The sequence below is a fragment of the Spea bombifrons genome, chromosome 5 (assembly GCF_027358695.1).
Source record: "Spea bombifrons isolate aSpeBom1 chromosome 5, aSpeBom1.2.pri, whole genome shotgun sequence".
In the NCBI taxonomy this organism is placed as follows: domain Eukaryota; kingdom Metazoa; phylum Chordata; class Amphibia; order Anura; family Pelobatidae; genus Spea; species Spea bombifrons.
The window spans coordinates 28,929,129-28,952,312 of record NC_071091.1 but is presented as its reverse complement, the minus strand read 5'-3'; the positions used below and the strand labels follow the sequence as shown (position 1 = coordinate 28,952,312).

Here is a 23,184-nt window from a genome sequence, read left to right as displayed (position 1 = left end):
GTGGGGAGGGCCCTGCTCATATGAGCTTACAATCTAGAGGATGTATTACACAAGAGGTAAAAGTGCCTGTTATGGACGGACCAGCCACACTGGTGTAAGCATTGTAGAAGAGGGACAAGGAAAGGTGAGGTGAAGGAATATGGGAGGTAGAGGATTAACACGTAAGTTCATAGACGTCATTTTGAGGGTGGGTTTTGAAAGATTTTTTGAAAGACTGAAGGCAGGAGCAAACAATGGTATAATAAGATAATACATATTAGATATATAAGGTAATAACGATGTAGGGTAGTCACTGGCAGTCAAAACAACACACTGATTGGTTACTCTAAGAGAAAGAACGGGTTTGAATATCTAAACAATGAGTGCATTTTTTCTCGTCAGACACATGTGTACACATCATGAACATTATCTAAATGAGAACTCCCATTTTTTTTGTAACTTGTACAAATTTAAAAATACATAAAAACATCAGGGGAGGACTTGCACCTTCTGGTCTGAGGCAAAGGGAAAGGCATGTGGCCCCATCATCATATAAGTCTTTTGACACGGAAAGTTAGAGAACTACAAGATTAAAAAGAATTACCATTTTGAAGCTCGAGGTACACTGCCAGTAGAATTGCCTCTGGAGGAACTTCTTTAGGATGGATCATGGATGCAGCCTTGGAAAGGAAAGAGGACACCATGTAATAAAACCAGAATCCATTATATAAATTCAAGAAGTGCTTCCCTGACATCACCAAAACTGCTACGGAAAGACGATCCCCTGGTGAAAAGTATCTTCAATTTTCAGAGGGGCTCCAGTAATATCTAATTGCTACAATCACACCCCCTAAACGCAACACGGCAGACGCCGTCTGAACATTATATTCCCCTGTCTGCCGCTAAGCCCATTACGCAATGAGAAGTCGACTTGGCTGTAAAGATGAAAATAGCGCATCTCTAGAGGATAGTGGCTTAGATATAAAAAGAAGAATGTAAGATATGAAGCAAATCTAAAATACAAATATAACACACATTATCAACGATGACTGTTTTTGAACATCACTTAATTCTCCTGATATGTCCAAATACACTTTGACACTTCAAAGCAAAAGTTAGACTAGAAAATGTAAGACGGACATACTTTTGGTTTAATTAATACATTCCAAAAACATTATACGTGTTACCATTTTTCACAATACTTCAGAAATGCGTATGTGATGCATATGATGTATAATATACTACCTTTGCAATTTGAATGACAGGCAGAATGGTTTTAATATCATCTGCTTCTTGTTTCTCTGTCTTTCACATCATAAAACTTTCTACACATCTCTAAGTGATGTCATCAACACGCAGAGACATACACGGCTTTCATGATCTTGATTCATTGGATTTTAGATCGAAATATGCACTTTTACCAATTTGGCAAACAGATTTGTTATGCATAAGAGGCTAATACAAAGACAGATTGATTGGTCATGGCACCACAAATTCCACCTGCAGAAGCCAGTCACAAAATCTAGGAGTTACCATGCTGCTACTACAAGGGTCACGTGACCCATCTGACCTTATGCCGCTGGGCAGCACATACTAAGGAAAAACTAGTTCTGTATAGAGCCAGTGGCACACGCTTTTGCGCACTCAGTCCCCTAAAGTAAAGGATTATATACTGCTTACTTAGAGGTCATGAAATCGCCTTACCTGATGAAGGCACTTTCGCGCTTTGTCATATTCACTGCGCAAGCAGTAGGCGCTTCCGAGATTAAACAGCATCATTGTTCGTGCAATAGTGACAGAACTTGGGTAACTTTGTGGCATCTGCTTTCCCACTGAAACATAAAAGACAGGATCTTTTTCATGAAATCATCCAAAAAATGATATAGCATTCATACATCCTCCACCCAGTGTTTTAGAGAATATCCTGAACGTTGACACCAATCAGCATAAAATTGATGTGACCTTGCCAACTGCCCAAGAGCTTGACTCATGCTTATGGACCCTTACGACCCATGGCACCCCCTCCACCACCACAAAAAACACTTACCAGATTCCATTGGTTCATTTTCTCCCTTATCAGACCCTGTGGAAATAAAGTTAGGGGTGTTGAGAGAAATACGTTAGTTGGTAAATAAAACGCATTTAGAAATGAGCATGAAATTTTGCCATCTAGATGTGTAGTATAGGCAGAAAATTAGTAGTCAGTGGGATGCTAATGTACTGTTCGAACAACATCCAATTTTACATTACATTTATATAGCGCCAGCAGATTCCATAGTGGAAGAATAAACAAAATCATAAACAATAACAAACTGGTACGAAAGGAGAAGACGGCTCTGCTCTTGAGAGCTTACAACCTAGTCGGTTGAGGAGGAAGTGAAACAGTTGAGGATGAGTTGGCCGAGTCGGGATAAGCTGTAGAGGTTTGTTGTTCAGACGGCTTAGACAAAATGCTGGCTGAGTGTGTTATGAGGAAAGGTTGTATGCTTCTAGAAAGAGGTGGGTTTTCAGAGAGCTTTTCCATTCGAGGGAGAAAATCTGACAGAATGGGAAAAGGGATTCCAGAGAAGGGGTACCACAGCATGGGTGAAATCCTGGAAGTGGGAAAAGGTAATGATGGTAGAAGAGAGACAAAGGTCATGAGAGCAATGAAGAGGAAGACTAGTGGTATATTTGGATAGGAGGGCAGAGATAGGGGGGTGCAATGTTGCTGAGGGCTCTGTAGGTCAGGGTAAGAAATTTGATTCTGAAGGGTATGGGGAGCCAATGAAGCGATCAGCACAGAATAGCCGCAGATGAGGAACTGTAACAGAGAAAGATTAGCCTAGCTGCAAAGTTCAGAATGGATTGGATCGGTGAAAGACGGAGGCCAGTTAATAGGCGGCTGCAATAATTCAGGGGGGATATCACAAGGGAGTCGATTAGTATTTTGGTTGTTTCTTGTGCGAGGAATGGGCAGATTCGGTAGACTGTATGTGAGGGATGAAGGAGAGAACAGAGTCATGTGTGACAGCAAGGCAGCGAACTTGGTCTGTCGGCTGGAGTGGTCAACAGTAAGATGTGCCAGGAATTGTTGACAGAGCGGATGGAGGGATTACCATAAACTCAATCTTAAAAATGTTTAGGTAATGGGACGACATCCATGATGCCAGTCCATGCTGAAAGACAGTCCATGAGGCATGTTAGAAGGGAAGGTGAAATGTTGAGAGAGCAGATATGGATTAGGGTGTCATCTGTGTATAGGTGATATTGGAAACCAAAGGAAAATATGAGTTCTCCATGTGAAGTGTAGATTGTGTAGAGTCCCAAGAACCGATCCCTGAGGAACACCAATAGATAGCGTTAGGCAAGAGGAACCAGTGAAGGAGGAGACACTAAAGCTACGGTCGAGTAGGATATGAACCAGGAAAAAGCTGTGTCACGGATGCCATGAGCATGAAGGGATTGTAGAAGGAGGGGGTGGTCAACTGTGTGAAATGTTGTAGAGTGGTCCAAAAGCACAAGCCTTTTGTTTTAGTGATTTTAGCGGTTAATTTCCCAATAATTAGGCAAATAGAAGGAAAATATCTCTCAAAAATGTTAGTGTCGCTTTTCAAACATTTCGGAAGTGACTGATGTAAATATACCTATTATAAACCAAGAATGTAACAGCTGCGGTTTAATGCATTTGGTCCTTACTAATAATAAAACATTCTCTGAGTCTCACATTAACAAATACAGAACAGGGTGAACATTGCTCCATCATGGTCAATGAAGAAGCGGCAGGTCACATGTCTAAATATAGCAGGTCTGTAGCTAATGTAATTGGGCCCAATTATAGGCAATGAAATCATGAATAATCACCAAAGCGCTACTTAGAAATAAAATACATTTTATAAAAAACAAAAATAAAAATTAAAACTTTTTTTGTCAAGAAATCTGGGGATGTGAGCTAGGGTGACAACGTTTCACATGTTGCTGAGCAGCGCAGGACCAGTCCTCATCCCCTGCAGTATGTGGGATGTATAACTGAGAAATGGATTCCCTTATGTGACAAATCTGATTGTTCTGGTCACCACTTCAAACTGGTTGAGTATGGAGAAATGTAGTACACACTAATGTCATCTGGAGGTCAGTCATACTGACTGAGGGGGATCAGGTTCCTTCCATGTCAGTTGTATCCTGACACACACTACTAATGGAAAATATACACAGTATAAAGAAAAAAGTGCACTTCTCACACATTAACACTGTTCTCCCTGGTGCGGAAGGTAGACAATGCCTACTACCCTACTCATATCTCAAACCTACCTTCAGTGTGAGTCAGATTAAAGGTTCATTAATAAGCTGGCTGTTTATTTTACAATGGTTAATACTAAAATAATGTTGATTCATGTATATGTTTAGCTCACATATGTTCATCTGGGATATGCATATGGGAATTAAGGAATTTCTCTTTTCTAACATTTGAGGACAAAATGTTGATACAGACGCTCAAGATGCCTGGGAGCAAAACATTTGTCGGATTCCTTTTTGTTTTCAACAGTTTGGGTAGGTACAAAAGTGTTTCATTTTGGAGGTGGATCTATGTACCAAGTCTCCAAATAGCACAGAATCTACATAGGGCAGACAAAGTACTAATATATGGAAGAAGAGAGGTTTGGGAGCTTTGAAATCATTTTGCCTTTCGTGAGCAACCTCCACTGTAGTCATTTGATGTGTGATTGCATATTGTCACTGGAGGAGCAGCCCTTTTAGATTAACATTTGGTCCCTTACAATTGTCACAAGACCCTTTAAGGCACAGTAAATCCTACAACAAATATATAGCAAGAAACAGAATTTTTAGCTTCACAGCTCAAAATAAGGAGCCATAGATTGAGATATGACTAATGGATGGTTTTAGTGAAAAAATATTTTTTTAACCTTGCTCCTGTTCATTTACGGAAACCCCAAGGGACACATCTGTGACATTTTCAGGGTTCAAGTGGGTGATGGCATCAGAGATCCTGTCCAGGGAGATCAGAGCTTCAGCAGCATACAAGTGACCCAGGAACCTGAAACGGGCAAATAAAATCAGCTAACAGTCATGTTTGTTAATTAACATATCAAAACAACATGCGAGCAGTAGTGCTCAAAAATAGGGTTTTAACATGTCCCATTCCTTTTATATTAGAAGAGACATCTCAGACCTGCTATGCAGTGAGGCAACGTAGTGACCTTTAACTCTTTGTGTCACAGAGGTCAAATATCTCCCATTTCCACTGCATATTTAACATTCCAACCCTTCCTAGAAAACAGTGACATCAGTATCAGAGAAGAGATTTCACGGATACTATGTGATGAGTTCTTTTAAATTATTTTTTCCATACTGCCTATTTAAGAAGCACAGAACTGCATGAGTGCATTTCTTATTGTACATTTTGTCTAATTGATAAGTAAAAGCATAACAAGTGAATTCTAAAAATTACAGGATCGCACAAACAAAATAAAATAAATTATGGAGTGGATTTCCCCCCAAAACATATCTAGCTGCTTAATAAAGTTAATGGAAACCCCAAATTAGAACATGTAGCTATCCCAGGAAAAACCGTCTGAAAAACAAGCTCACTTCAGAAAGACTACGCAGGAGGTCTTGGCTTACTTGAAAAGCATTTTTGGAATGTCTGATCTACTTTTCCTCCTCCCCCCCTACTCATCATGACCAATTTCGAGTCTGACAACACTGGAGGGGCCCAGTCTGGCTTCCAAGACTCCCAAAAAAACAAAACCATGGACATTCTTAAAAAGGTTGGGAACATCTCCCAAATGATCACAGAGTGAAGCCCTTGTTGAATAGAGACATACCAAAGAAGCCAGGGTTCACTGACCAGATGGCGTTTCGCAAAGGACTTTTTAAATTTCATTTCTTTTTTGGGTTACTTCTGGCAATTCTGAGTTTGCTTTTATATATATATTAGTAAATTCAGTACAAAATGAAACCAGGTTTCAACATTTTCCTGGGACCCATTAGTGCACACGAGGGTTTGTATGCTCATTCTTTAGAGAAACAAAATTATTCTGCAACAAAGCTGTCACTGTGGAACATAGTCATAAAACTGAAGTGAGGAAATTACCAGTTCTGGTTCAGTGGATCACACTCAGGGGTCACTTCATTGGCTGGACCGTGACCTCCTTAAATCTTAACTCTTTCCCAAAGATTTCCTAGAAGCACCGAACACTATGTTGCACCAAGAATTACCCTTAAATAACATCACATTTAATAGAAAAGAAAAATTATATATATATATATATAAAATCAGCTGTGTTTGTTCCTCATTTTTATTAAGTGTTCTATGTGAACTATAAAAACAGCCTTAAGACCTCCACTCTATAGATCTCAATTCAGCAGTACTAGAAATGTTTTTGAAGTTGCATTTAGTTACAAAAGTGTTAAGTGTAGCTTAATAAGTGAAACATGAAAGATGATGACTGTTTGACCCTATGTGCCAATCAGAAAGACCAAGACAACTATGCACTAGGAGTTGGCCCAACAAACACTCCAAAGTGAACCCTTTAATATCAGACAATTCATTAAGGGTTGTGAAATACCAGCTTGCCGCTTCTCACGTGGGAAACTTGCCGTTGTCCCTTACCATGCAAGTTTCGATTGTACTACAGTTCTGTCCTGCAGAGCAAAAAGGCTCCGACAATATTAAAATCTAAGGTATAATTTTAGCTTGTTAAATACTTGCAAATATGTCAACAACTTGAGTCGGCATTTATGTCTGGAATACAGCCCGCTATATTTGCATTAATGATATTTTCTAATATAATTTTAATATCACCCTATTTGTTGAAAACGTTTTATACTGATAAATAGAACACTTACTTTAGGGATCCCGACAATCGAGGTTGCTGAAGAAGCTTATCTGCGTGGCTCAAAGCCATGAGGTTATCGCCTAAAGCCAGAGCAACGTAGGCACTGCAGGCGAGGACAGAACACCTGTAAAGAGGAAAACAAAAATAAAGTCAGCACACTATATGCTAACTTGGAAAGTATAAATCCAAAACTAACATATGCATTACATTTCACGGGACAGCATTCAAGCATGATAAGACCGCAAACAGCTGTGACAATCGAGTGTACTGACTACTACTTTATTAGATTTTCATGCATATGATGGCCGAGCGGTCCCTTTGCAGATGCATGGAGATACCCTAATGTGCATTTGCCTTTACCAGCCCCCAGGCTCCTTGCCGGAGATGCCTTTGGGGTACTGGCTCAGCACCAAAAAACATCATATAACATCATTATACTAAGTTCACATGAGGGCTGGAGCGTACCTTTAAGTTTTTAACTCTTGCCTTGACTATAAAAAAAAAAAAAAAAAAAGAAATAGGTTGCCTGAAGAAGCAATGTCACTAAAGTCTCACGGAAAAGATTAGTAACATCATCCAATGTTGCTGCCCTGTTACTTACCCCACCTTTGGTAAAAGTAGTTTTTCACATTTCAATAAATAATTTAAGCTTTTGATTTATAACATTATTCATCGCACACACGCCACACACAGTAAAAGCTCAGTCATTCTTTATTTCAGTTGACAAACGCTTCCCATTGGAACATGACTTCACTCGATATATCCCCTTCTTGCGTTATCACCATCACTATTAAGAATGTACAATTTCTACACTGTAATTTTCCACCGATAAAGCTCTGTATTTGGCTTGTGTTGACACCTCATAAATAAATAGTTGTGTTAGCACATGGTCTTAATTTAAAACTGAAGAGAGAGGGGGGGGGGAAATAAGCGCATTACGCTTGGGCCCATGGTGATAAGACTTGAGATTTACCATGTCCTTTTCCCGGATCACAGAGGAAAGGGGGGAAAAAATCCCTGCCAGGAAATCCAAGCTACGCGTTCACTTCTTCAAAGAAGTCCCCAACAGGATGTAAGCACATTAAAGTTAATCTGCTGCGCTGGACTCTACACACGCGGCCTGTGCATTTCACGGACGCGGTCCTAATTGCAAGGCTACAATTACATTTAAGGAGGTGGCTGTGTATATACATTTTATTTACAATTTAGCAATCTTTCCTGAAGTCCGTCTATGTCGAGCAGCGTTAAGGAAAATCACTAAAAGTCTTCAACTCCCGCACTCTCTCATACGGGTCTGCTAGTGCAACTTTTTACATGCTTTAACATACACATTAACAGAAATGTATTACTATATAAATGGTTACAGTCGCTTCCTCTCGTAGCCAAAGTAGAGGGGGCTCAATTTTGCCCCAAGCCTAGGTAGGAGGTAGATGCTCTGATATTTTGGCATGCTTAATAGTAGATGATGCCATTTTATTTCAAAATATATGGGTTACAACCTTAATTAACTTAGTACAAAGTTGGTCATTGGAAAGTCACGCAAGCAATCTTTTGGTATGTACAGTAGTGTTGCATCGGAATAAGTGCTACGTCCCTGCATAGGTAACATGTCCAACTCTCATAAAGTTTACACTTTTTAGCTTTATCTGCATTTGGAAACCACAACAAGTCACACTTTCTAAAGTAGGGTCTTCACCATCAATCTAGACACAAAACCCGCTGTTTGTATAACTATGAAGCACAAGTAAGACGTTATGTATTTCTGAAGAGCAATAGTTACGTTAGATGTGTATTTAATTGAATACATATAGGGCTCAAGGTACTTTAGCAAACAAAATGCTACACCTGCCCCCCCCCCCAAAAAAAAAGGGCCATATGCAAAGGCTTGGGTTACGGTAGGAAGACCAGAGGCTGCTTAAAGCACCTTTAACGACATGGCTCATACATTCAAGTACAGGATGTAAGTTTGGTTTGAAACATAAGCCTTGGAGGTGGTCTGTAGGAAGCCGAGTTGGGGGGGGTCATGTTTGCAGGAGCTCATGTGGAGTTGGCCAGGGAGTCGTGAGAACACTGAATGGTAGGTGGGCTGTTACAGCGACAACCTTCTGGCAACTGTCAAGCCCACTCTTGGTCCAGCAGTAAGTCATGTATTTCATGGCAGGGCCTGGGGTGTCTTTATTTCTCTATTCCGGAAGGCATGCACTTTAATTATGCACCAAACGGGCCGCGAAGCCCTTCGTGCAAGTGCTGCTGCGTCCCTTCCCAGATGTCAAATCAAATCTGAACACACACAAAAGCTTTTAATAATGGGACAAGTTCATTCCAGTTCTGCACTGAGCTTGGGAGGGGGGAAAGAAGGCAGCAAAGTGAATTCACATGCAGTAGTAATATTGATACAGTTTTATCTGTGTGGCTTAACTGCCCCCCATTAAATCTACGCCACTGGCACATAAAATAAAAAATAGCAAACGCCAAAAAAAAAATGCCAGAAAGTCTACCCTCAGCGATTTTAGTACTGGTCGCTTTACAATTTGAATGCTATTGACGTAAACTATATTTTTCTCTAGTATAATACAGTGTTGTATGGTTCCCTATTAAAACAGGATAGACTATATAGATGTTACCGGTCGCGCCTCTAATGGTTTTGTCTCCTCATTTTATCACGCAGTCCTGCATTCTTCCGCATCAAAATGTGCAGTTCAGATTATTAAATGTTATTACAAAACAAACACTGGAAATCCTGCTTTCAAATAACTTTCTTATAAGTGAGAGCGAAAGGTCAGTGAAAAGGGCCTGAATGCTGACAGTGTAATGCATATTTAATTGTATTTAAAGCTCCGTGTTCACAAAATCACTTTATGTTTAACAGCTGTTACATGTTTAAGCAGCAAGTTTCTAGACAGCTATGAATGAGTTTGTGCAGAATGAAAAAGCCAAGAGGAATAGAAACGAATTACGGAGTTGTTAACGGATGCGTAAAATATTAAACTTTTTTTTGTATAAATCATACAAGACGATGTTTTTCCTCTCCTCGGAAATCCTTGGTAAGACGCGTTTATTCTAAACTTATTTTTAGGATCTATTCGTTGTACAGGATGCAGAAAACCATTACCAACGGATTATTTTTTTGTCCTCACGTTATAGATTTAAGACCGGGAACATTTGGCTGGCATCCGTACTCCTTGGACCACACAGATCTTAACAAAACCCTTTCACAAAGAGAACGCGCCACGTGTCAGAGAGAGACTGCCGTTAATTTTCTGTAACAGTGCTTTGTGAGATGAAATGTCAGATCAGCTAAGTGTTTGCCTAACCACGTTAGACAGATTTCTGGAGCAGAAGAACCTCTGGCAGAGGCAAGATTCACAAATTGCCCAATTCTTAAACTTACTGCCTACTGAGCGAGGAGTCCCTGCCACACTAACACACAGATAAGGAGCCCTCTTCTCCTATTCCTTTGAAAAGTTCAATTGAAAGAACATTCACATCTGAGATATACCAGGACTCAATCATGTCCGGAAAACCATCTATTACTTGACTTTATCCAGTATTGCATCTTGCAAGTTGTTCGGATTTATATTTTAAAAATGACATCACTGTCACGGTCAGGACTACTTGCCAAGCCGTGACTGTGTGGAGGGCATGGGCATGAAGGGGTTAATAGCACCAGGCCTCTGGATTTACTAACTTCACCCCTTAACAAGGCATAAATTACACCAAATTAACCCCCAAATCCTGCCTGTATCCCCCCAGGTAGTCTGCCACCACTCACGATTTTGATACCGGATTCGTGAGAAATCCGAATTAGAACCTTTATCTCTATATATATATCAACCCACCCCGGGCAAACAACATATATATATATATATATCCTGTAGAACTCAATAACAATATGGTAACGTGTTATCCTCTCTTAGGGTTTGTGGATATCGATACTAGAGCCCAAAGACAGACTTGGATTATGAATATTTTAATAACAAAAAGACAAAGATTACACAGTGCCAGAATTACAAAAAACAAGACATACAAAAGAAAAATAAAACAGCAAACAGTTCTTAAAAACAATGGGACTTAAACACAGGACCCTCACTCACGAGTTTCTCCAATAAGTAGGCCTGTGGGAACTCCTTAAGTCCAGACGGTTCTTACGATGTTGTTCCGATCAGAGTATATCATGGAGTTCTGCTTTGAGGTCGCTGCATTGTCCCTAAATCAGACTTTTGCAAGCAAACGCCCCTCTGACCACATGACTGATTATATGACACCATCCCCAAGATTCGGGTCCCATCTTTGATGTGCCAATAAGTTATGGTGGGGTAAAGGTGGTGGAAACCCCTCCACTTAAGATAGGAATGGAATTCCTATAACTAAGGATCCTTATCTGTTAGGCCATGAATCACCACAGGGGTCCTTTGGGAAGATGACACCTCTAGCCAGAACAGATACAGAGGGCATTCACAAAGAAACACATTAAATCAACCTCAGATTAACTCATTGAATGCTTAAACAAAGAAACTAACCACCTCTGCTGGGTTACCCTTCCATGCATCCAATAAGTTATATGAGTTAATCATGACAATCACATCTCCATATAAGGCATTGCTAGATCATTTCACGCAAATACACTCAATCTCCCATGATCCTCCTGTTACATTCACATATGCTGTCATGAAATTCCTATGTAACGTTACTCTTGCGGCAATGTTTGGACACAATAGCAGTTTAAAATTGGATATGGCAGCTCTCAAAGAAAATAAAACACAGGTAAACACATTTGTATTGTATATATGTAGTTGCAAGAGTTGGGATTTAGGATAATCTTAAAATTGTCAGCTACTCTATGAATTTAGAACCAAACTTGGAAACTCATACAAAGTTGCTGGGAGAACCTGTGTGGCTTTTCTTTCAGACAATAAATCAGACATTCATTGTGAATACTTTTTAACAATCTGTATAAACAGGAAACCTAAGTGGTGCCAACAACGTCTCGGTGTATGCGTCATCTAAAAAATTCTGTTAAAGCCTAAATGCAACACAGTGATTCGCTGAAAGCAAACCCCCCAAAACTTTTAAGGACTTGGGTTTTCTTATCAGATCATTTTGCTGTAGCACACCGTTGTCTGTGGCCGATCATCTCCTTTAAAAACTACTAAAAAACCTGTTTAGCGATATTGAGACAGGATTAAATAATAGATTTTATTGCTTTAAGTTGGAAAAAGTATTTTCCAGTGTATACTACACTAACAAAATATCAAGGTCTCTTATTCTTGTTATAACGGGCTTGACATATGTAAGAGTGTCATGTGACTTCTGAACTACTAGGTGTCCCTAGGAATCCTCTGTACTCTAGAGTGTGTTGTCTATGCATGAATGGCATCAGGCTTCGCATTTCAAGTGGCTTACTGAGAGCGATGATGATACAGTGATGAATTTCGTTTCTTTAAACATATTAAGACGAGCAGAAAAAAACGGATTAAACACACCATGCTATATTTTTTTAAATTGGGCTTACCAGAGGCAAAAGAAATAAAATTAAAATGTTATAATATTCAAAATGTTATCAACTAAAATATTAAGATATCCTCAAAGTCTTTAATTAGCTATTTGATGTTAATCATATAGTTATATTGCTTATTTTGAGTTTAATTCCAAAAACAGGTCAGTTGAGACACTGAGCATTCCTCTGAAATGCCCCCCTACTGGGACTGGGCGTTTAGAAAGGGTTCAAGATCAAGATAAGAGGAGACACTACTTTAAACCCAGCTATAAAGGATTGTATAACCATATAAATGGAGTGTTTATTGCATGTAAAGCTAGCTCCTGAATCAAAGCCATGCATGCGGAAACATAATTGGGGAAAAGGGCTGTCATTGAAAATTTATTAAGGGTTGAAGGAGGAGGAAAGACAAAGAACCAAAGCACAACCCTTTAAAGATGCAAATAAGTATCAAATCCAGCTGGGGGGTGAAGAATATCTCCGGAAGTGTCTCAAGGAACAGGGCCGGGAGTATGGAGGAAATAAATTATTCTGAATGCTGAACGAAACGCTGCTGTTCATGCAAATGTCGACAAGCTTCCTATTTTTCTAAGTCTTTGAATGAGAGTGAGGGGAGTTAATACAAACAGGACATTTATCTTGAAATGGGGGCAGCTAAGAGGAGAATTAAAGTATTAGCGGGATCACAGAAGAGGGAGGAAGAAAAAAAAAAAACAATTCCACTTGAGGAATGAAAAGGAAAACTAGCAGGAACATCATGTGGCTCTGTCGTAGACGGCGTAGCGAGTGTGATGTCATGCTGCTAGGCTACACAGTTCTGTACCGAGTAAATACCACAAAACAAGGCCATGTCGCCCAATCAGTAAGCAAGGAATTCCCGTTCAGGCATCCTAAACAGCCGCAAAACTTTGTAAAGCTAATCAAAGGCATCACCTGGTTTCTTTGTAATAAAAATACAAGTTGGAGTGTGCTTGTAGAAATACAGCATTGTCTACCCATTTTTCCCAGATGTAAAGACCTTAATCAGTCCTTGGTTTCATTTTAGGATTCAGGATTGCCATATACCTAATCCCACATATGTTCATATTCTCTTACCACTTCTGCTGGGAGGCTGTTTCACTTATCTTCCTCCCTCTTAATAAAGTGTACACTGAGGCCAGGCTATCCAGAGTATGTCTCATCCTTGCATCATGGTAAAGTACTAGAAAAGCATGGATTGCTAATCACTGCCAGGAAAGCGCTTCCATTGAAATCAACGAGAAAGCAGGCAATGGGGGGTCTGGTTAGCGCTCTCATGTGAGAGACGTGAGCTATGACTAGGGGTTTTAGGTTTGTTTTAACATTTGAGAGCGAACAAGAATATTATGAGTCTTTGAGGCAGAATCACCACCTTTCATCACATCCGGTGAATGGAATTAGGCGCTCCATTTGGTACGATGCTCTTCTCTGTGAACGTATGGCTCATGAAACAACAACTGAACCATTTTCCTGTAATAAAAATTCTACTGAATACAACAGGTCTGTTTTTGCAGTAATTCACAGTTGTAGGGTAATAATGCGAGTATGTCTATAGAGTACATATCCCTTACGTACGCCTGAATAATATTTACATAGCCAGAATCCGGGAGAATATATAATAGGATCTAAATTACCATATGATGAAAACAAAGCTATGGCTTCTTTGCTGCAGCTGGAAGTTCATAGATCACACATGCTTTAACGCCAAAATATATATTTCCCAGATACAATGTACAAATACTTGGTGATGCTACAGCGTTTAATTCAGAATTATGGTGACTCTGCCACGTAAAAGCTTGCAGACAAACTGTCTACTTAAGAGAGAAGGCTGTCTCAAGTTTTGAGTCAAATCAAAGTGAATCCTTAAAGCCCATCGTGTTTCAATGTTTAAACAATTTCTAGAACAGTTGTGTAAAACATTGCAGCAGCATATAAAGGAGATTCAGTCTCTTTGTGCGAGTGGAGGCCATGGTGCGCAGAATAGGGTAAGCGTTAATAACCCACAAGTGTTACTTTTCCCAACAGGAGCCTGCTGTATCTTTTCTGCTTCAGAGTACATTGCCCTTCAGGCCTCTCAAGCACGAAAGGGATTATACTGAACTTCCACTCGCAAACAGAATAGATTTGTATTTCCCCCTTCATCGCCCCATGGCTGCCATGATCAGATCACTTGGTCATGACCTATTCAAACAAGACTTGCTTGTTCTCACACTTTAAAACGTATGGAATCTCAGTGTGCAGCCAGGTGATGCCGGGGCTTATTGAAGCGTTGCCCAAGAGAAATGGAAAAGCTCTGGCAGCTACCGAGGCGGGGACAGTCTATGTGGGAATATTGTCTTCCTCCCCCCCCGCACTAGGCCCCCGCAACACCGAGCTTAGCCGTGAACGTACGGCATACGTAGATGTAGACGCGGCGATCCAAAATGTAGCACGGTTACAAAAGATAAGGAAACCGACCCACTGCTATGAGCCAGTATTACATGCAGGAAGGATTTCAGAGAGGTGGCACTCTTATTACAGCCTCACCATGCCTCCATAGTGTGAAGAACGATGGGAAAAGCATGAAAGATCCAGTGATTGGGATAATCTTCCATTTGTTACAATCTTTGTGTGCTCATTTAATGAAAAATACACTTGGATAACCATCTGTTTTAATTCAACTGGAATGTGCCTCATCTTCTAGATTATAGGCTCATATAAGTGTAAATATGTATTACATGTGTGTACATGTAGGCACCAGGGCTGTGGTCACAAATGTAACCTCCAAAAGAAGATTAACACATGGGGGGATCACCACTGCTATAAACAGTAACTAGTACTACTATATAATTCCATTGGGGCCAAGCTTACTCTCCATTAAGGACACAAGATGACTAATCTTTATCTACCATAATCATGCCTTTCAAAGCCGAGATAGACATCAACAAGGTGGTTTGAGTATCCGTGATCAGTAACCATGGATCAGCTCAACACAACAGTCCCACCCAGCTTAACAGAAAGGGGTGACAAGTAACATCTGTCAAAGCCAAACATACCTGAGGTTTTCAAGCTCTTGTCTCCTCAGAGGAGATGAAGGTGGAGCCGCGATAAATTTATCCCCTTCGTGGATTTTACTGCTGGAATGAATAACAATTGAACTGATGTTGATCTTTTGAAACAAATTATCAACAATGTACATTAAACAATGTATGAACTAGCCTACCATTCAAATCTTTGGCAATTTTTGTCCATTAAATTAACATGAAATAAATCATATGTACAGTGTAGACGTTGTTAATGTTTTAAATGACTATTGTAGATTAAAATGAGTAAGGATGTCTTCATAGGCGTACAGAGGCCATTTTATCCCTCCCATCACTCCTGTGTTCCGTTGTGTTTGCTAATCCATGTTTACCTTTAAAAGGCTAATTGATCATTACTTACGTTACACAGCTAGATATGTCCTTGTTTTCCAAGAAAACAGCTATGTGACCCCAAACATTTGAACAGTAGTGTATGCATGGCGTCAGAGCGTGAGCGTGTGTGTGTATGTTTGCATGGAATAAATAAAAAAACGTTTTACCTGCATGTTTCACTCTCCCCGCTGGAATCTGCATTGCCTGTTTGATTGTTGGCTTTTGAACCATTTTCCTGCTTTGGCTCTTGCTGGTCTTCAGGCAAAAGCAGCAATGCATTCCGGAGGCAAATGGCTGCGAACTCCATACTAGCCACAGGAATAGCCGACGACTCCCCATCACTGGCAAATACAAGGAAGCAGCGGGTTTAGTTTGTACTAATTCCGTAAATTCATTATTTTGCTTGAATTCAATGGAACAGAGCACACAGATTATAACAGAGAACCGAGAGGTGCTACAACAATACATTTGGCACACAAATGGCAGTTTTTAATTAAACATTCAAGAAGGTTAAATACAAAACTATAGATATTTAATTGAAGTTTATATTTTAGTTGACCATATGTTGACCATTAAATATTAAGTGGCATAGCATGCCCTCGGACATCAGGAACACTACGACAGTCTGCCGGTTCCCAGAGAGGAATTTCTGAACCTCAGATAACTCCAGTGAAGGTCTGATTCTCCTCAGTACTGTAACGCATTCATTCGTAGTTCAGATCATTTATCTGTCTTACTTTCATTTGCTTTTTTGGACAGCGAAACAATGTCTGCCCCCCCCCAGGGGAAAGGGAAAGAATGGAAATTTAGTAATATTTGGAGCACATAAAAAGTAGCAGTCTAGACATAAGAGATTAGCTTCTATCCAGGAACGGTCTCTGAAAGCCATCATTTTTTACTTGGAAAATAATAGGCCCGTTTCTTTTTCTTGCCACAAGGAATAATTCATTCAAATTAAACATGTCTGCAAATCCAGCATTAATATATAGTCAATGGAAGTATAAAGCCGATCCTTACTTGTAAAGTAGATTTTGAATGGACTGGGATGCAAGGACAATTTTGCGATGATAACCTTGTCCTACAATGGACTGTACTATTCCTTTCTTGCTTGGTAAACCTTTTGATTCTTGCTCAGAGGTCTGCACAAAAAAAAAACAAAAAAAAAACACAAAATCATTTTGATAGATCTCACAAAGAAAGTTGAGTAAAAAAACCCCCTCAGAATCCAAACATAAATCTTCTTGCACCCATATTTTTGGATTACTGTTGGCAAAACGGGACAATTACGCCAATTAGAAAGATTATTAAGATCAGCCTGCAAATGGTGATCAACAGGCCACAGACCAACATTGTACTTGTAGCCATTCTCTATTTTTTAGTAAATAGGGTAGGTTAAGGAGCTATTACGGAATATAAGCCAGGAAGTTAACCACAATCAACAAGACTAAACTATATCCAGTAGTGCAATATTTTGCAGCCACCATATCAACAGGACTGGATACCATTATACTGAAAACAGAAGTTGGATGGAGTTTTTAGGAGAAAGGGATAGGTCTAACATAGCCCCCACATGAGTGAACAAAAACTTAGGTGCCGGCAAAGCATTTATGAGCCATGGACACCTGGTGAAGGAATAGGAGCCTGATCGGATCTCACTTCATTAACTGCTATATTATGTGTACTATTATCATAGAGATATATTCAACCACATATTAATGGTAATTAAAATTTCATTGCGTTTCTAGCCAGCACTACCCTTTTTAATGTATCAGATCCTAGGAACATGCTCAGATACAAAGGGTACGCCGATATGAGAGACCACCAAGGTTATTCACTAATCTGACAGGTGATTTCGACGAAAACCCATAAGCAACGCTTTACTGGAACACAAGACAATGTGAAATATAACAAGACCAGGTAAAACCACGTGAACTTAGGGAAATGGTAACTAGTACCAAACGCTGTAGCTGCCCATGGTTTCACATAAAAACACAAATCCAGCTTTTACTTAAGTTAAAAATTGTTCCTAAAAAAGTCAAATACACCTCAGACTAAGTAGGAACATCTCATGCTCAGTAAAAAAAATTATTTGTGTGCCCACCCTCAGTCAGTCACAATCAATTTGATTTAAATGATTTTATCTGCTTTTAAGTTTAATATGGAGTATTTGGAGGAGGAGTAGCAGCATCATGAAGCATTGTGAACGCGGTTTAGTCTTCCTTTTGGGCAGCTGGTAAAAGTTGCTCAGCTGCATACTGCCAGCCATTTTCTTAACGGCGTCACTGCTCGTTTGGTTCTGTGTAATTAGGAAATAAAGTTTTACTGAAGAAAAAAAATTAAGCTAATCGGAATACAAAAGGTCACCGTGAAGACGGAAAAGCAGATCGCGCTCATCTCCAGGAGAGCTGTCACCAGGCTTCTAATAACCAAAGCGATGAATCAACCCGTCATTCATCACAGCCTAATTCTATACACGACGTCCATGAATAGTATTATCTAGGATATGTATCCAACGAGGTGGCTACATTTTACAATCCACCAACAACACCATAAAACAATCTAAGGAAACTAAACGTTCAAGTGTAGAAAGTCACGTAACATGGAAATTTTTTTTTTTTTTTTTATTCTCTGTGCCTATCATATACAAGTAATAGAGTTAAAAAGGAATTGCCATCTTGAAACCTGAAACCGATAGAAGCTGCCGTTCACCTTGTAAGTATGGAGCGGGGTTATCATGTGTTACTGCGCATCCGTGGGTGGCATAAAAAGGAGGACTCTTTAAAAATGAAGCCTCTTTTACCAGTTTCAATATAAATAGATTTCTGCGAGTATTCACACAGTGTAGACTGCCTACTCCGGTCCAAATTAAGTTCTGTAAATAAGCACATTCTTCTATTTTCCTTTCTTGACTTCATCAAAAGTTACTAGCAACGATGGGTCCTCTACCTCTACACATCTACACTCCCCCCAACTAAAGCATGTGTGTGACAATTTCAAACGTCGGGAAATATGTCATACAAAGAACGCTCGGCTTTGCCCCCCCCCCCGAGACATTAACCTGCCGCACCTTTTACGAATTGTCACAAACGCGTAACTAGCCATCGTAAGGGTTTGTGTGAATATTGGCGTTGAGCATGTTTTTTGGATTGCTCTGCGATATGTAAAAGACCACAGCAATGCAAGAACGTCCAGTGGCTACAATTAGCAAGGAATGCAGCCTTAGAACATGCCAAGAGTTTAAGGTGTGACAAGGAGAAATCTATGAAGCACATATGTACAGCCAAGAATGGATTGTTTCTCCCCCTTGGTTGCTGGTCTTTAATAAATATTATAGTGTACCTTTAATTTGGCTAGACTTTCAAATTATTAACTCACATATAGTTCAATATCAAACACAAGTCTGCAAAAATAATCAAACGCAAAGGCATCTTTTTACTTTAAAGTATTTTTTTTTTTTTTTTTTTTACTTATTTTAATTTTATAGAAAAAAAAAGAAAGAAAAAGGTTATCTATTTGCTTTATAAAATTACAGCAAATCCAAGATTTGGCAATTCTTTATTTTCTATATTAAAGTGTAATTCTTACAGTTGGTTGAATTAGTTATATTTTCCTGAAATGTATATTCCCACTGAGAAATTGCTAGAAATCGCTGGCGTGCGTCTAGGAACACAATAGCTTTGTCCTTTTTTCCAATATTCAATGTTATTTGACACAAGTAAGAATGCCTGGGAAGAGAGTACCCTCTGCAGGCCATGATTCAGAATCACATATGTAACTAGTATTAAAGAGCACATGTACGACGCATCTCAATTGAATCAGTGCTGCTAGCCATTAATGCCCTATTTTCACACCTGGAAAGCTAAAAAAAACATTTTTGTGCAAAATATTTAGAAAGAAATTTAGAGACAAAAAATAACCAAGTAAAGGAATGTTTCAAAAAGTCAGAATTCTTGATTGCGTCATCCCAAAATATACAGTTTGAGAAAAGGGTTTCTGATAGTTTTGGAAATGGCATAGGGGTACACCAAGAAAAAAAGCCATGTTATAAGAACACAACATTAGTTAACGAGACCTGAGGGTATGAACTAAATCGGGTCAATCAGGGATCCCAGATCTGATGGATTGGATGAGTAGGCCAAGTTGTAAGGAGCTGGCGTTTCAGGAACCCAGATCTCAATCTTAGACATCTGCGCAACAGTTGTTCTCTGAGATATATATATATATATATATATATATATATATATATATATATATATATATATATATATATATATATATATATATATATATATATATATAAAGCTGTTTAATAGAGACGGGCTGGGCACCGGTTTTGATATGTTGCTGAAATGCATGACATCAATATTTATAGCAGTTTTTAGGATATAAAAAAAATTCCATAAATATTTATAGAGCACAATATTTTGGCTCTATATTTTGACAACCCATGCATACAAATTCAATTTCACTTACAAATACCAGTATGAATTTAAAATTGAATGGTAGATTGGAGGAAGGACTTTGAAAACGAGAATTGTGAATACAGCTGGAAGTATTCTAGTCATGGAGGAACCCATGGCTGAGCGTGATACTCAAGTGTCATGTTCCAATGAAAGGGAAGGGTGGCTTCCACATACAAATAATATGGCGTCTGAGCAAATGAGTCTTGAAAAATTGTTAAAAATAAGAAAGGAACTTGGACTGCGACTTACCCCCTTGTTGGCAGCTATGCAGCATTCGGCTAATCGCAGCCAGAGGCGGGGGTTGGAGTGATAGACCTGGACAGCTTCTATTAAACACTCAAACGCTGCTAGAGGTCTTCCAATATGCAGAAGCTGAATCCCACAATTATATAGCAATTCATATCGTTTGTTGGTCAGTAGGGTACACATTGGTCTGCCGGAAAATTTCTTCCCTACAAGCAAAATAGAAACCATTTTCTGAGCCTCATACAAAAGCATAACACGGTACAAGCCACACCGTAGAAAAATCATCAGAGATGGCTGGTAACGATACCGATCATGGGGGCGAGACAATTACACAGAATTACAGAGAGAAACCTACTGCACGGAGCTGGATTTCAAAAGAAAAGTTAAATTGTCTGAAACTTGTGATTTGTATTTAAACAAAGTTATGCAATTTTGTCAAGGAGAATAGTAAACATCCCTTGCTAAAGGCATGTTGTTTTATATTCATGTTTGTATGAACAGTACATAGTTATTCTACCTTCATTCTCTTACATTGACTTAACCCTTTTTAGTTGCACAATAGCCTCACAGTCACGTCTTGCGCACACGCACGCACGCACGCACACACACTTGCACTCACCTGGATCTGTAGTCGTTGCTGCTAACTGTGCACAAGCGTTATCATTTTCCTGGAGGGCTTTTTTGAAGTAGAAGAGTCCTAAATTATGCTTCCCCATTGCAAAATGAATGCAACCAAGATTATTCCAGAACATACACCTGGCGCATTCACCTGATCAGAAGAGCAGAGGTTTGAGTTTAAAGAGAACAATTTAGAAAACCAAGCATACACTATGGCGTATATTATATAGCAAATCTGAAAATGGCAGAGGCTGGATTCCTGAACACGGTGCCCCTTTGCTAGCCTGCTGCAGAGTTGCCTGACGGGCCATTCAGAACCGGACATCTATGCCGTAGGGGCCATAATACAGGTGGAACAAAGCCCCTCTCTGTACATCACCAGCAGAATGCCAGATATCATCTGTTAAAGATTCAGGTTTTGATTCACAACCACCAGGAGTCGACCAAGACAACAACCGCTCAGCCCTGGTGACTGTATACTGCATGGATTTACTTGTCAAAGACCTGCTTTTGACTGTCCAGTTTCAAACGGCTGATATGGCAGCCGTACTCCCCAGTGCTTTGTGAAGGACACCAGTGTGGGTCAGTTTAGTTCTTGAACACTGGTACACGGGCGATAACATCATGTGCTTCGTAGAAGCTCTAGAGCTGAAGTTCCAGACAGACTGGAGCCGGTGCCGATACAAGCAAGACTGCAAGTAGTAGATTGCAGTTGTAATTAGACATAATTATTTTAAACTTAATGTGGCAGCAGGACTCTGGGTCACAGCTATCAGATACATAGAGGAAACCGATCTCAGCCTTGTTATATACAAGATTATGTTAGCATTACAATCCATGGGTTAATATATCTGCAGTCACAAAAGATTGCAGCCTTAACATTCAATAAGAAATGTAAAAGTCTTCCTTTTCATTATACAGATGACCCGGCACTCACTGGACTTACTTTAACTCCACTTAATGAAATCATATGACAAACGGGTGCTTTAGGGGCATACATGTCCCTTTTTCAAGATTAAATTAAGTCCCTGCTTATCAGTTGGTTTACACATACCTGTTTTCATGAATCCTGGGTGTTCGGCAATATTGGAAGAGTTTAGTAGTTTTACTGCTTTTCGATAGTTTCCTCTGAGGTATTCAAAATTGCTCTTTAGAAATAGTGACGGGGTTGACTGTAAATGTAAACAAAAGGCCCCACAGATTCATAATGGAAAATAAAACAATCCGAATCTTAAAAACCTTTTATTCTAATTTTGAAATATATCTATTGTGTTTAAAGCTAACGTGAAAAGTTAGAGAAAAAAAAAAACAGAATCAGCCTCCTCTGTCCTTAATTTGCAATCAGAGAGCATTTTATTTTACATGATTAAAAGATTTGTCACCCCCCCCAAATACTACAGTTTACAATTCTATATAGTAAATCAAATTGTTTCCAGATTTTATAAATCAACATATATGCAAGAAAACCCCACTTTATATGCATGCCATGCGGAAAGGTACGTTTCATGATTATTTCCTGCCTATTACGCCAAGGATGGATGGAGGAGAAGGCAGAGAACTTCTGGACTGGAAGCCGATCATATAATGTAGGCCTACCACTTTGGGACATGGATCTCAGCGTTGATGAGGGTAATGTCTAATTTTATAACAAGACACGGAGGCTCCTATTGCTTTTAACTCTTTCTTTACTGAAATAAAATAACAGCAAAATATGAATAAAGGTAAAAGGAAAATTTTAACATGTGGCCCCAACAGCCAATCCCTACACAGTATCCATTATAACAGTAAACTCCTCCTCCAAAACTTCCTTTTTCTTTGCTGCTCACTGGATCAGATAAGTACATCCAGTCTTATGTCTTACATAAAATTTATGCATATATAATTTATTTATGTATAATTTATTTCAGATACATGTATGTATGAGAATTTCTGTTTATATAAGGTACAGCTGAATTAAATTTGTCTCTCTTGTGGCTTCTCAAAAATTTTCGATAGCACCCCCCCCCCCCCCCCGCCGGCTGCATACAACCAGGAGCTTGGAGTTCTACACACTCAAGTCCTCTCGTATGCGGCCGGCCTCGCGGTTATTCGCGCCAATATCGTTGCAGTACCTATCCGATTTTTTCCAC

At 39.4% G+C, this 23,184-nt stretch overlaps 1 protein-coding gene across 1 annotated transcript in view; it reads right to left on the bottom strand.

Annotated features, from left to right (window-relative positions):
• The window catches only part of CNOT10 (CCR4-NOT transcription complex subunit 10), a 44,399-nt gene that overhangs the window by 4,126 nt on the left and 17,089 nt on the right, over positions 1 to 23,184 (bottom strand). Inside the window, exons 10-20 of the mRNA XM_053466456.1 lie at positions 22,110 to 22,227; positions 21,057 to 21,206; positions 20,441 to 20,643; positions 16,746 to 16,867; positions 15,896 to 16,069; positions 15,369 to 15,449; positions 6,829 to 6,942; positions 4,884 to 5,014; positions 2,027 to 2,062; positions 1,684 to 1,811; positions 584 to 659 (exon numbers count right to left, since the gene is read on the bottom strand). Coding sequence (XP_053322431.1) covers positions 584 to 659; positions 1,684 to 1,811; positions 2,027 to 2,062; positions 4,884 to 5,014; positions 6,829 to 6,942; positions 15,369 to 15,449; positions 15,896 to 16,069; positions 16,746 to 16,867; positions 20,441 to 20,643; positions 21,057 to 21,206; positions 22,110 to 22,227 — 1,333 coding nt within the window. The remainder of the gene's footprint in view (positions 1 to 583; positions 660 to 1,683; positions 1,812 to 2,026; positions 2,063 to 4,883; positions 5,015 to 6,828; positions 6,943 to 15,368; positions 15,450 to 15,895; positions 16,070 to 16,745; positions 16,868 to 20,440; positions 20,644 to 21,056; positions 21,207 to 22,109; positions 22,228 to 23,184) is intronic.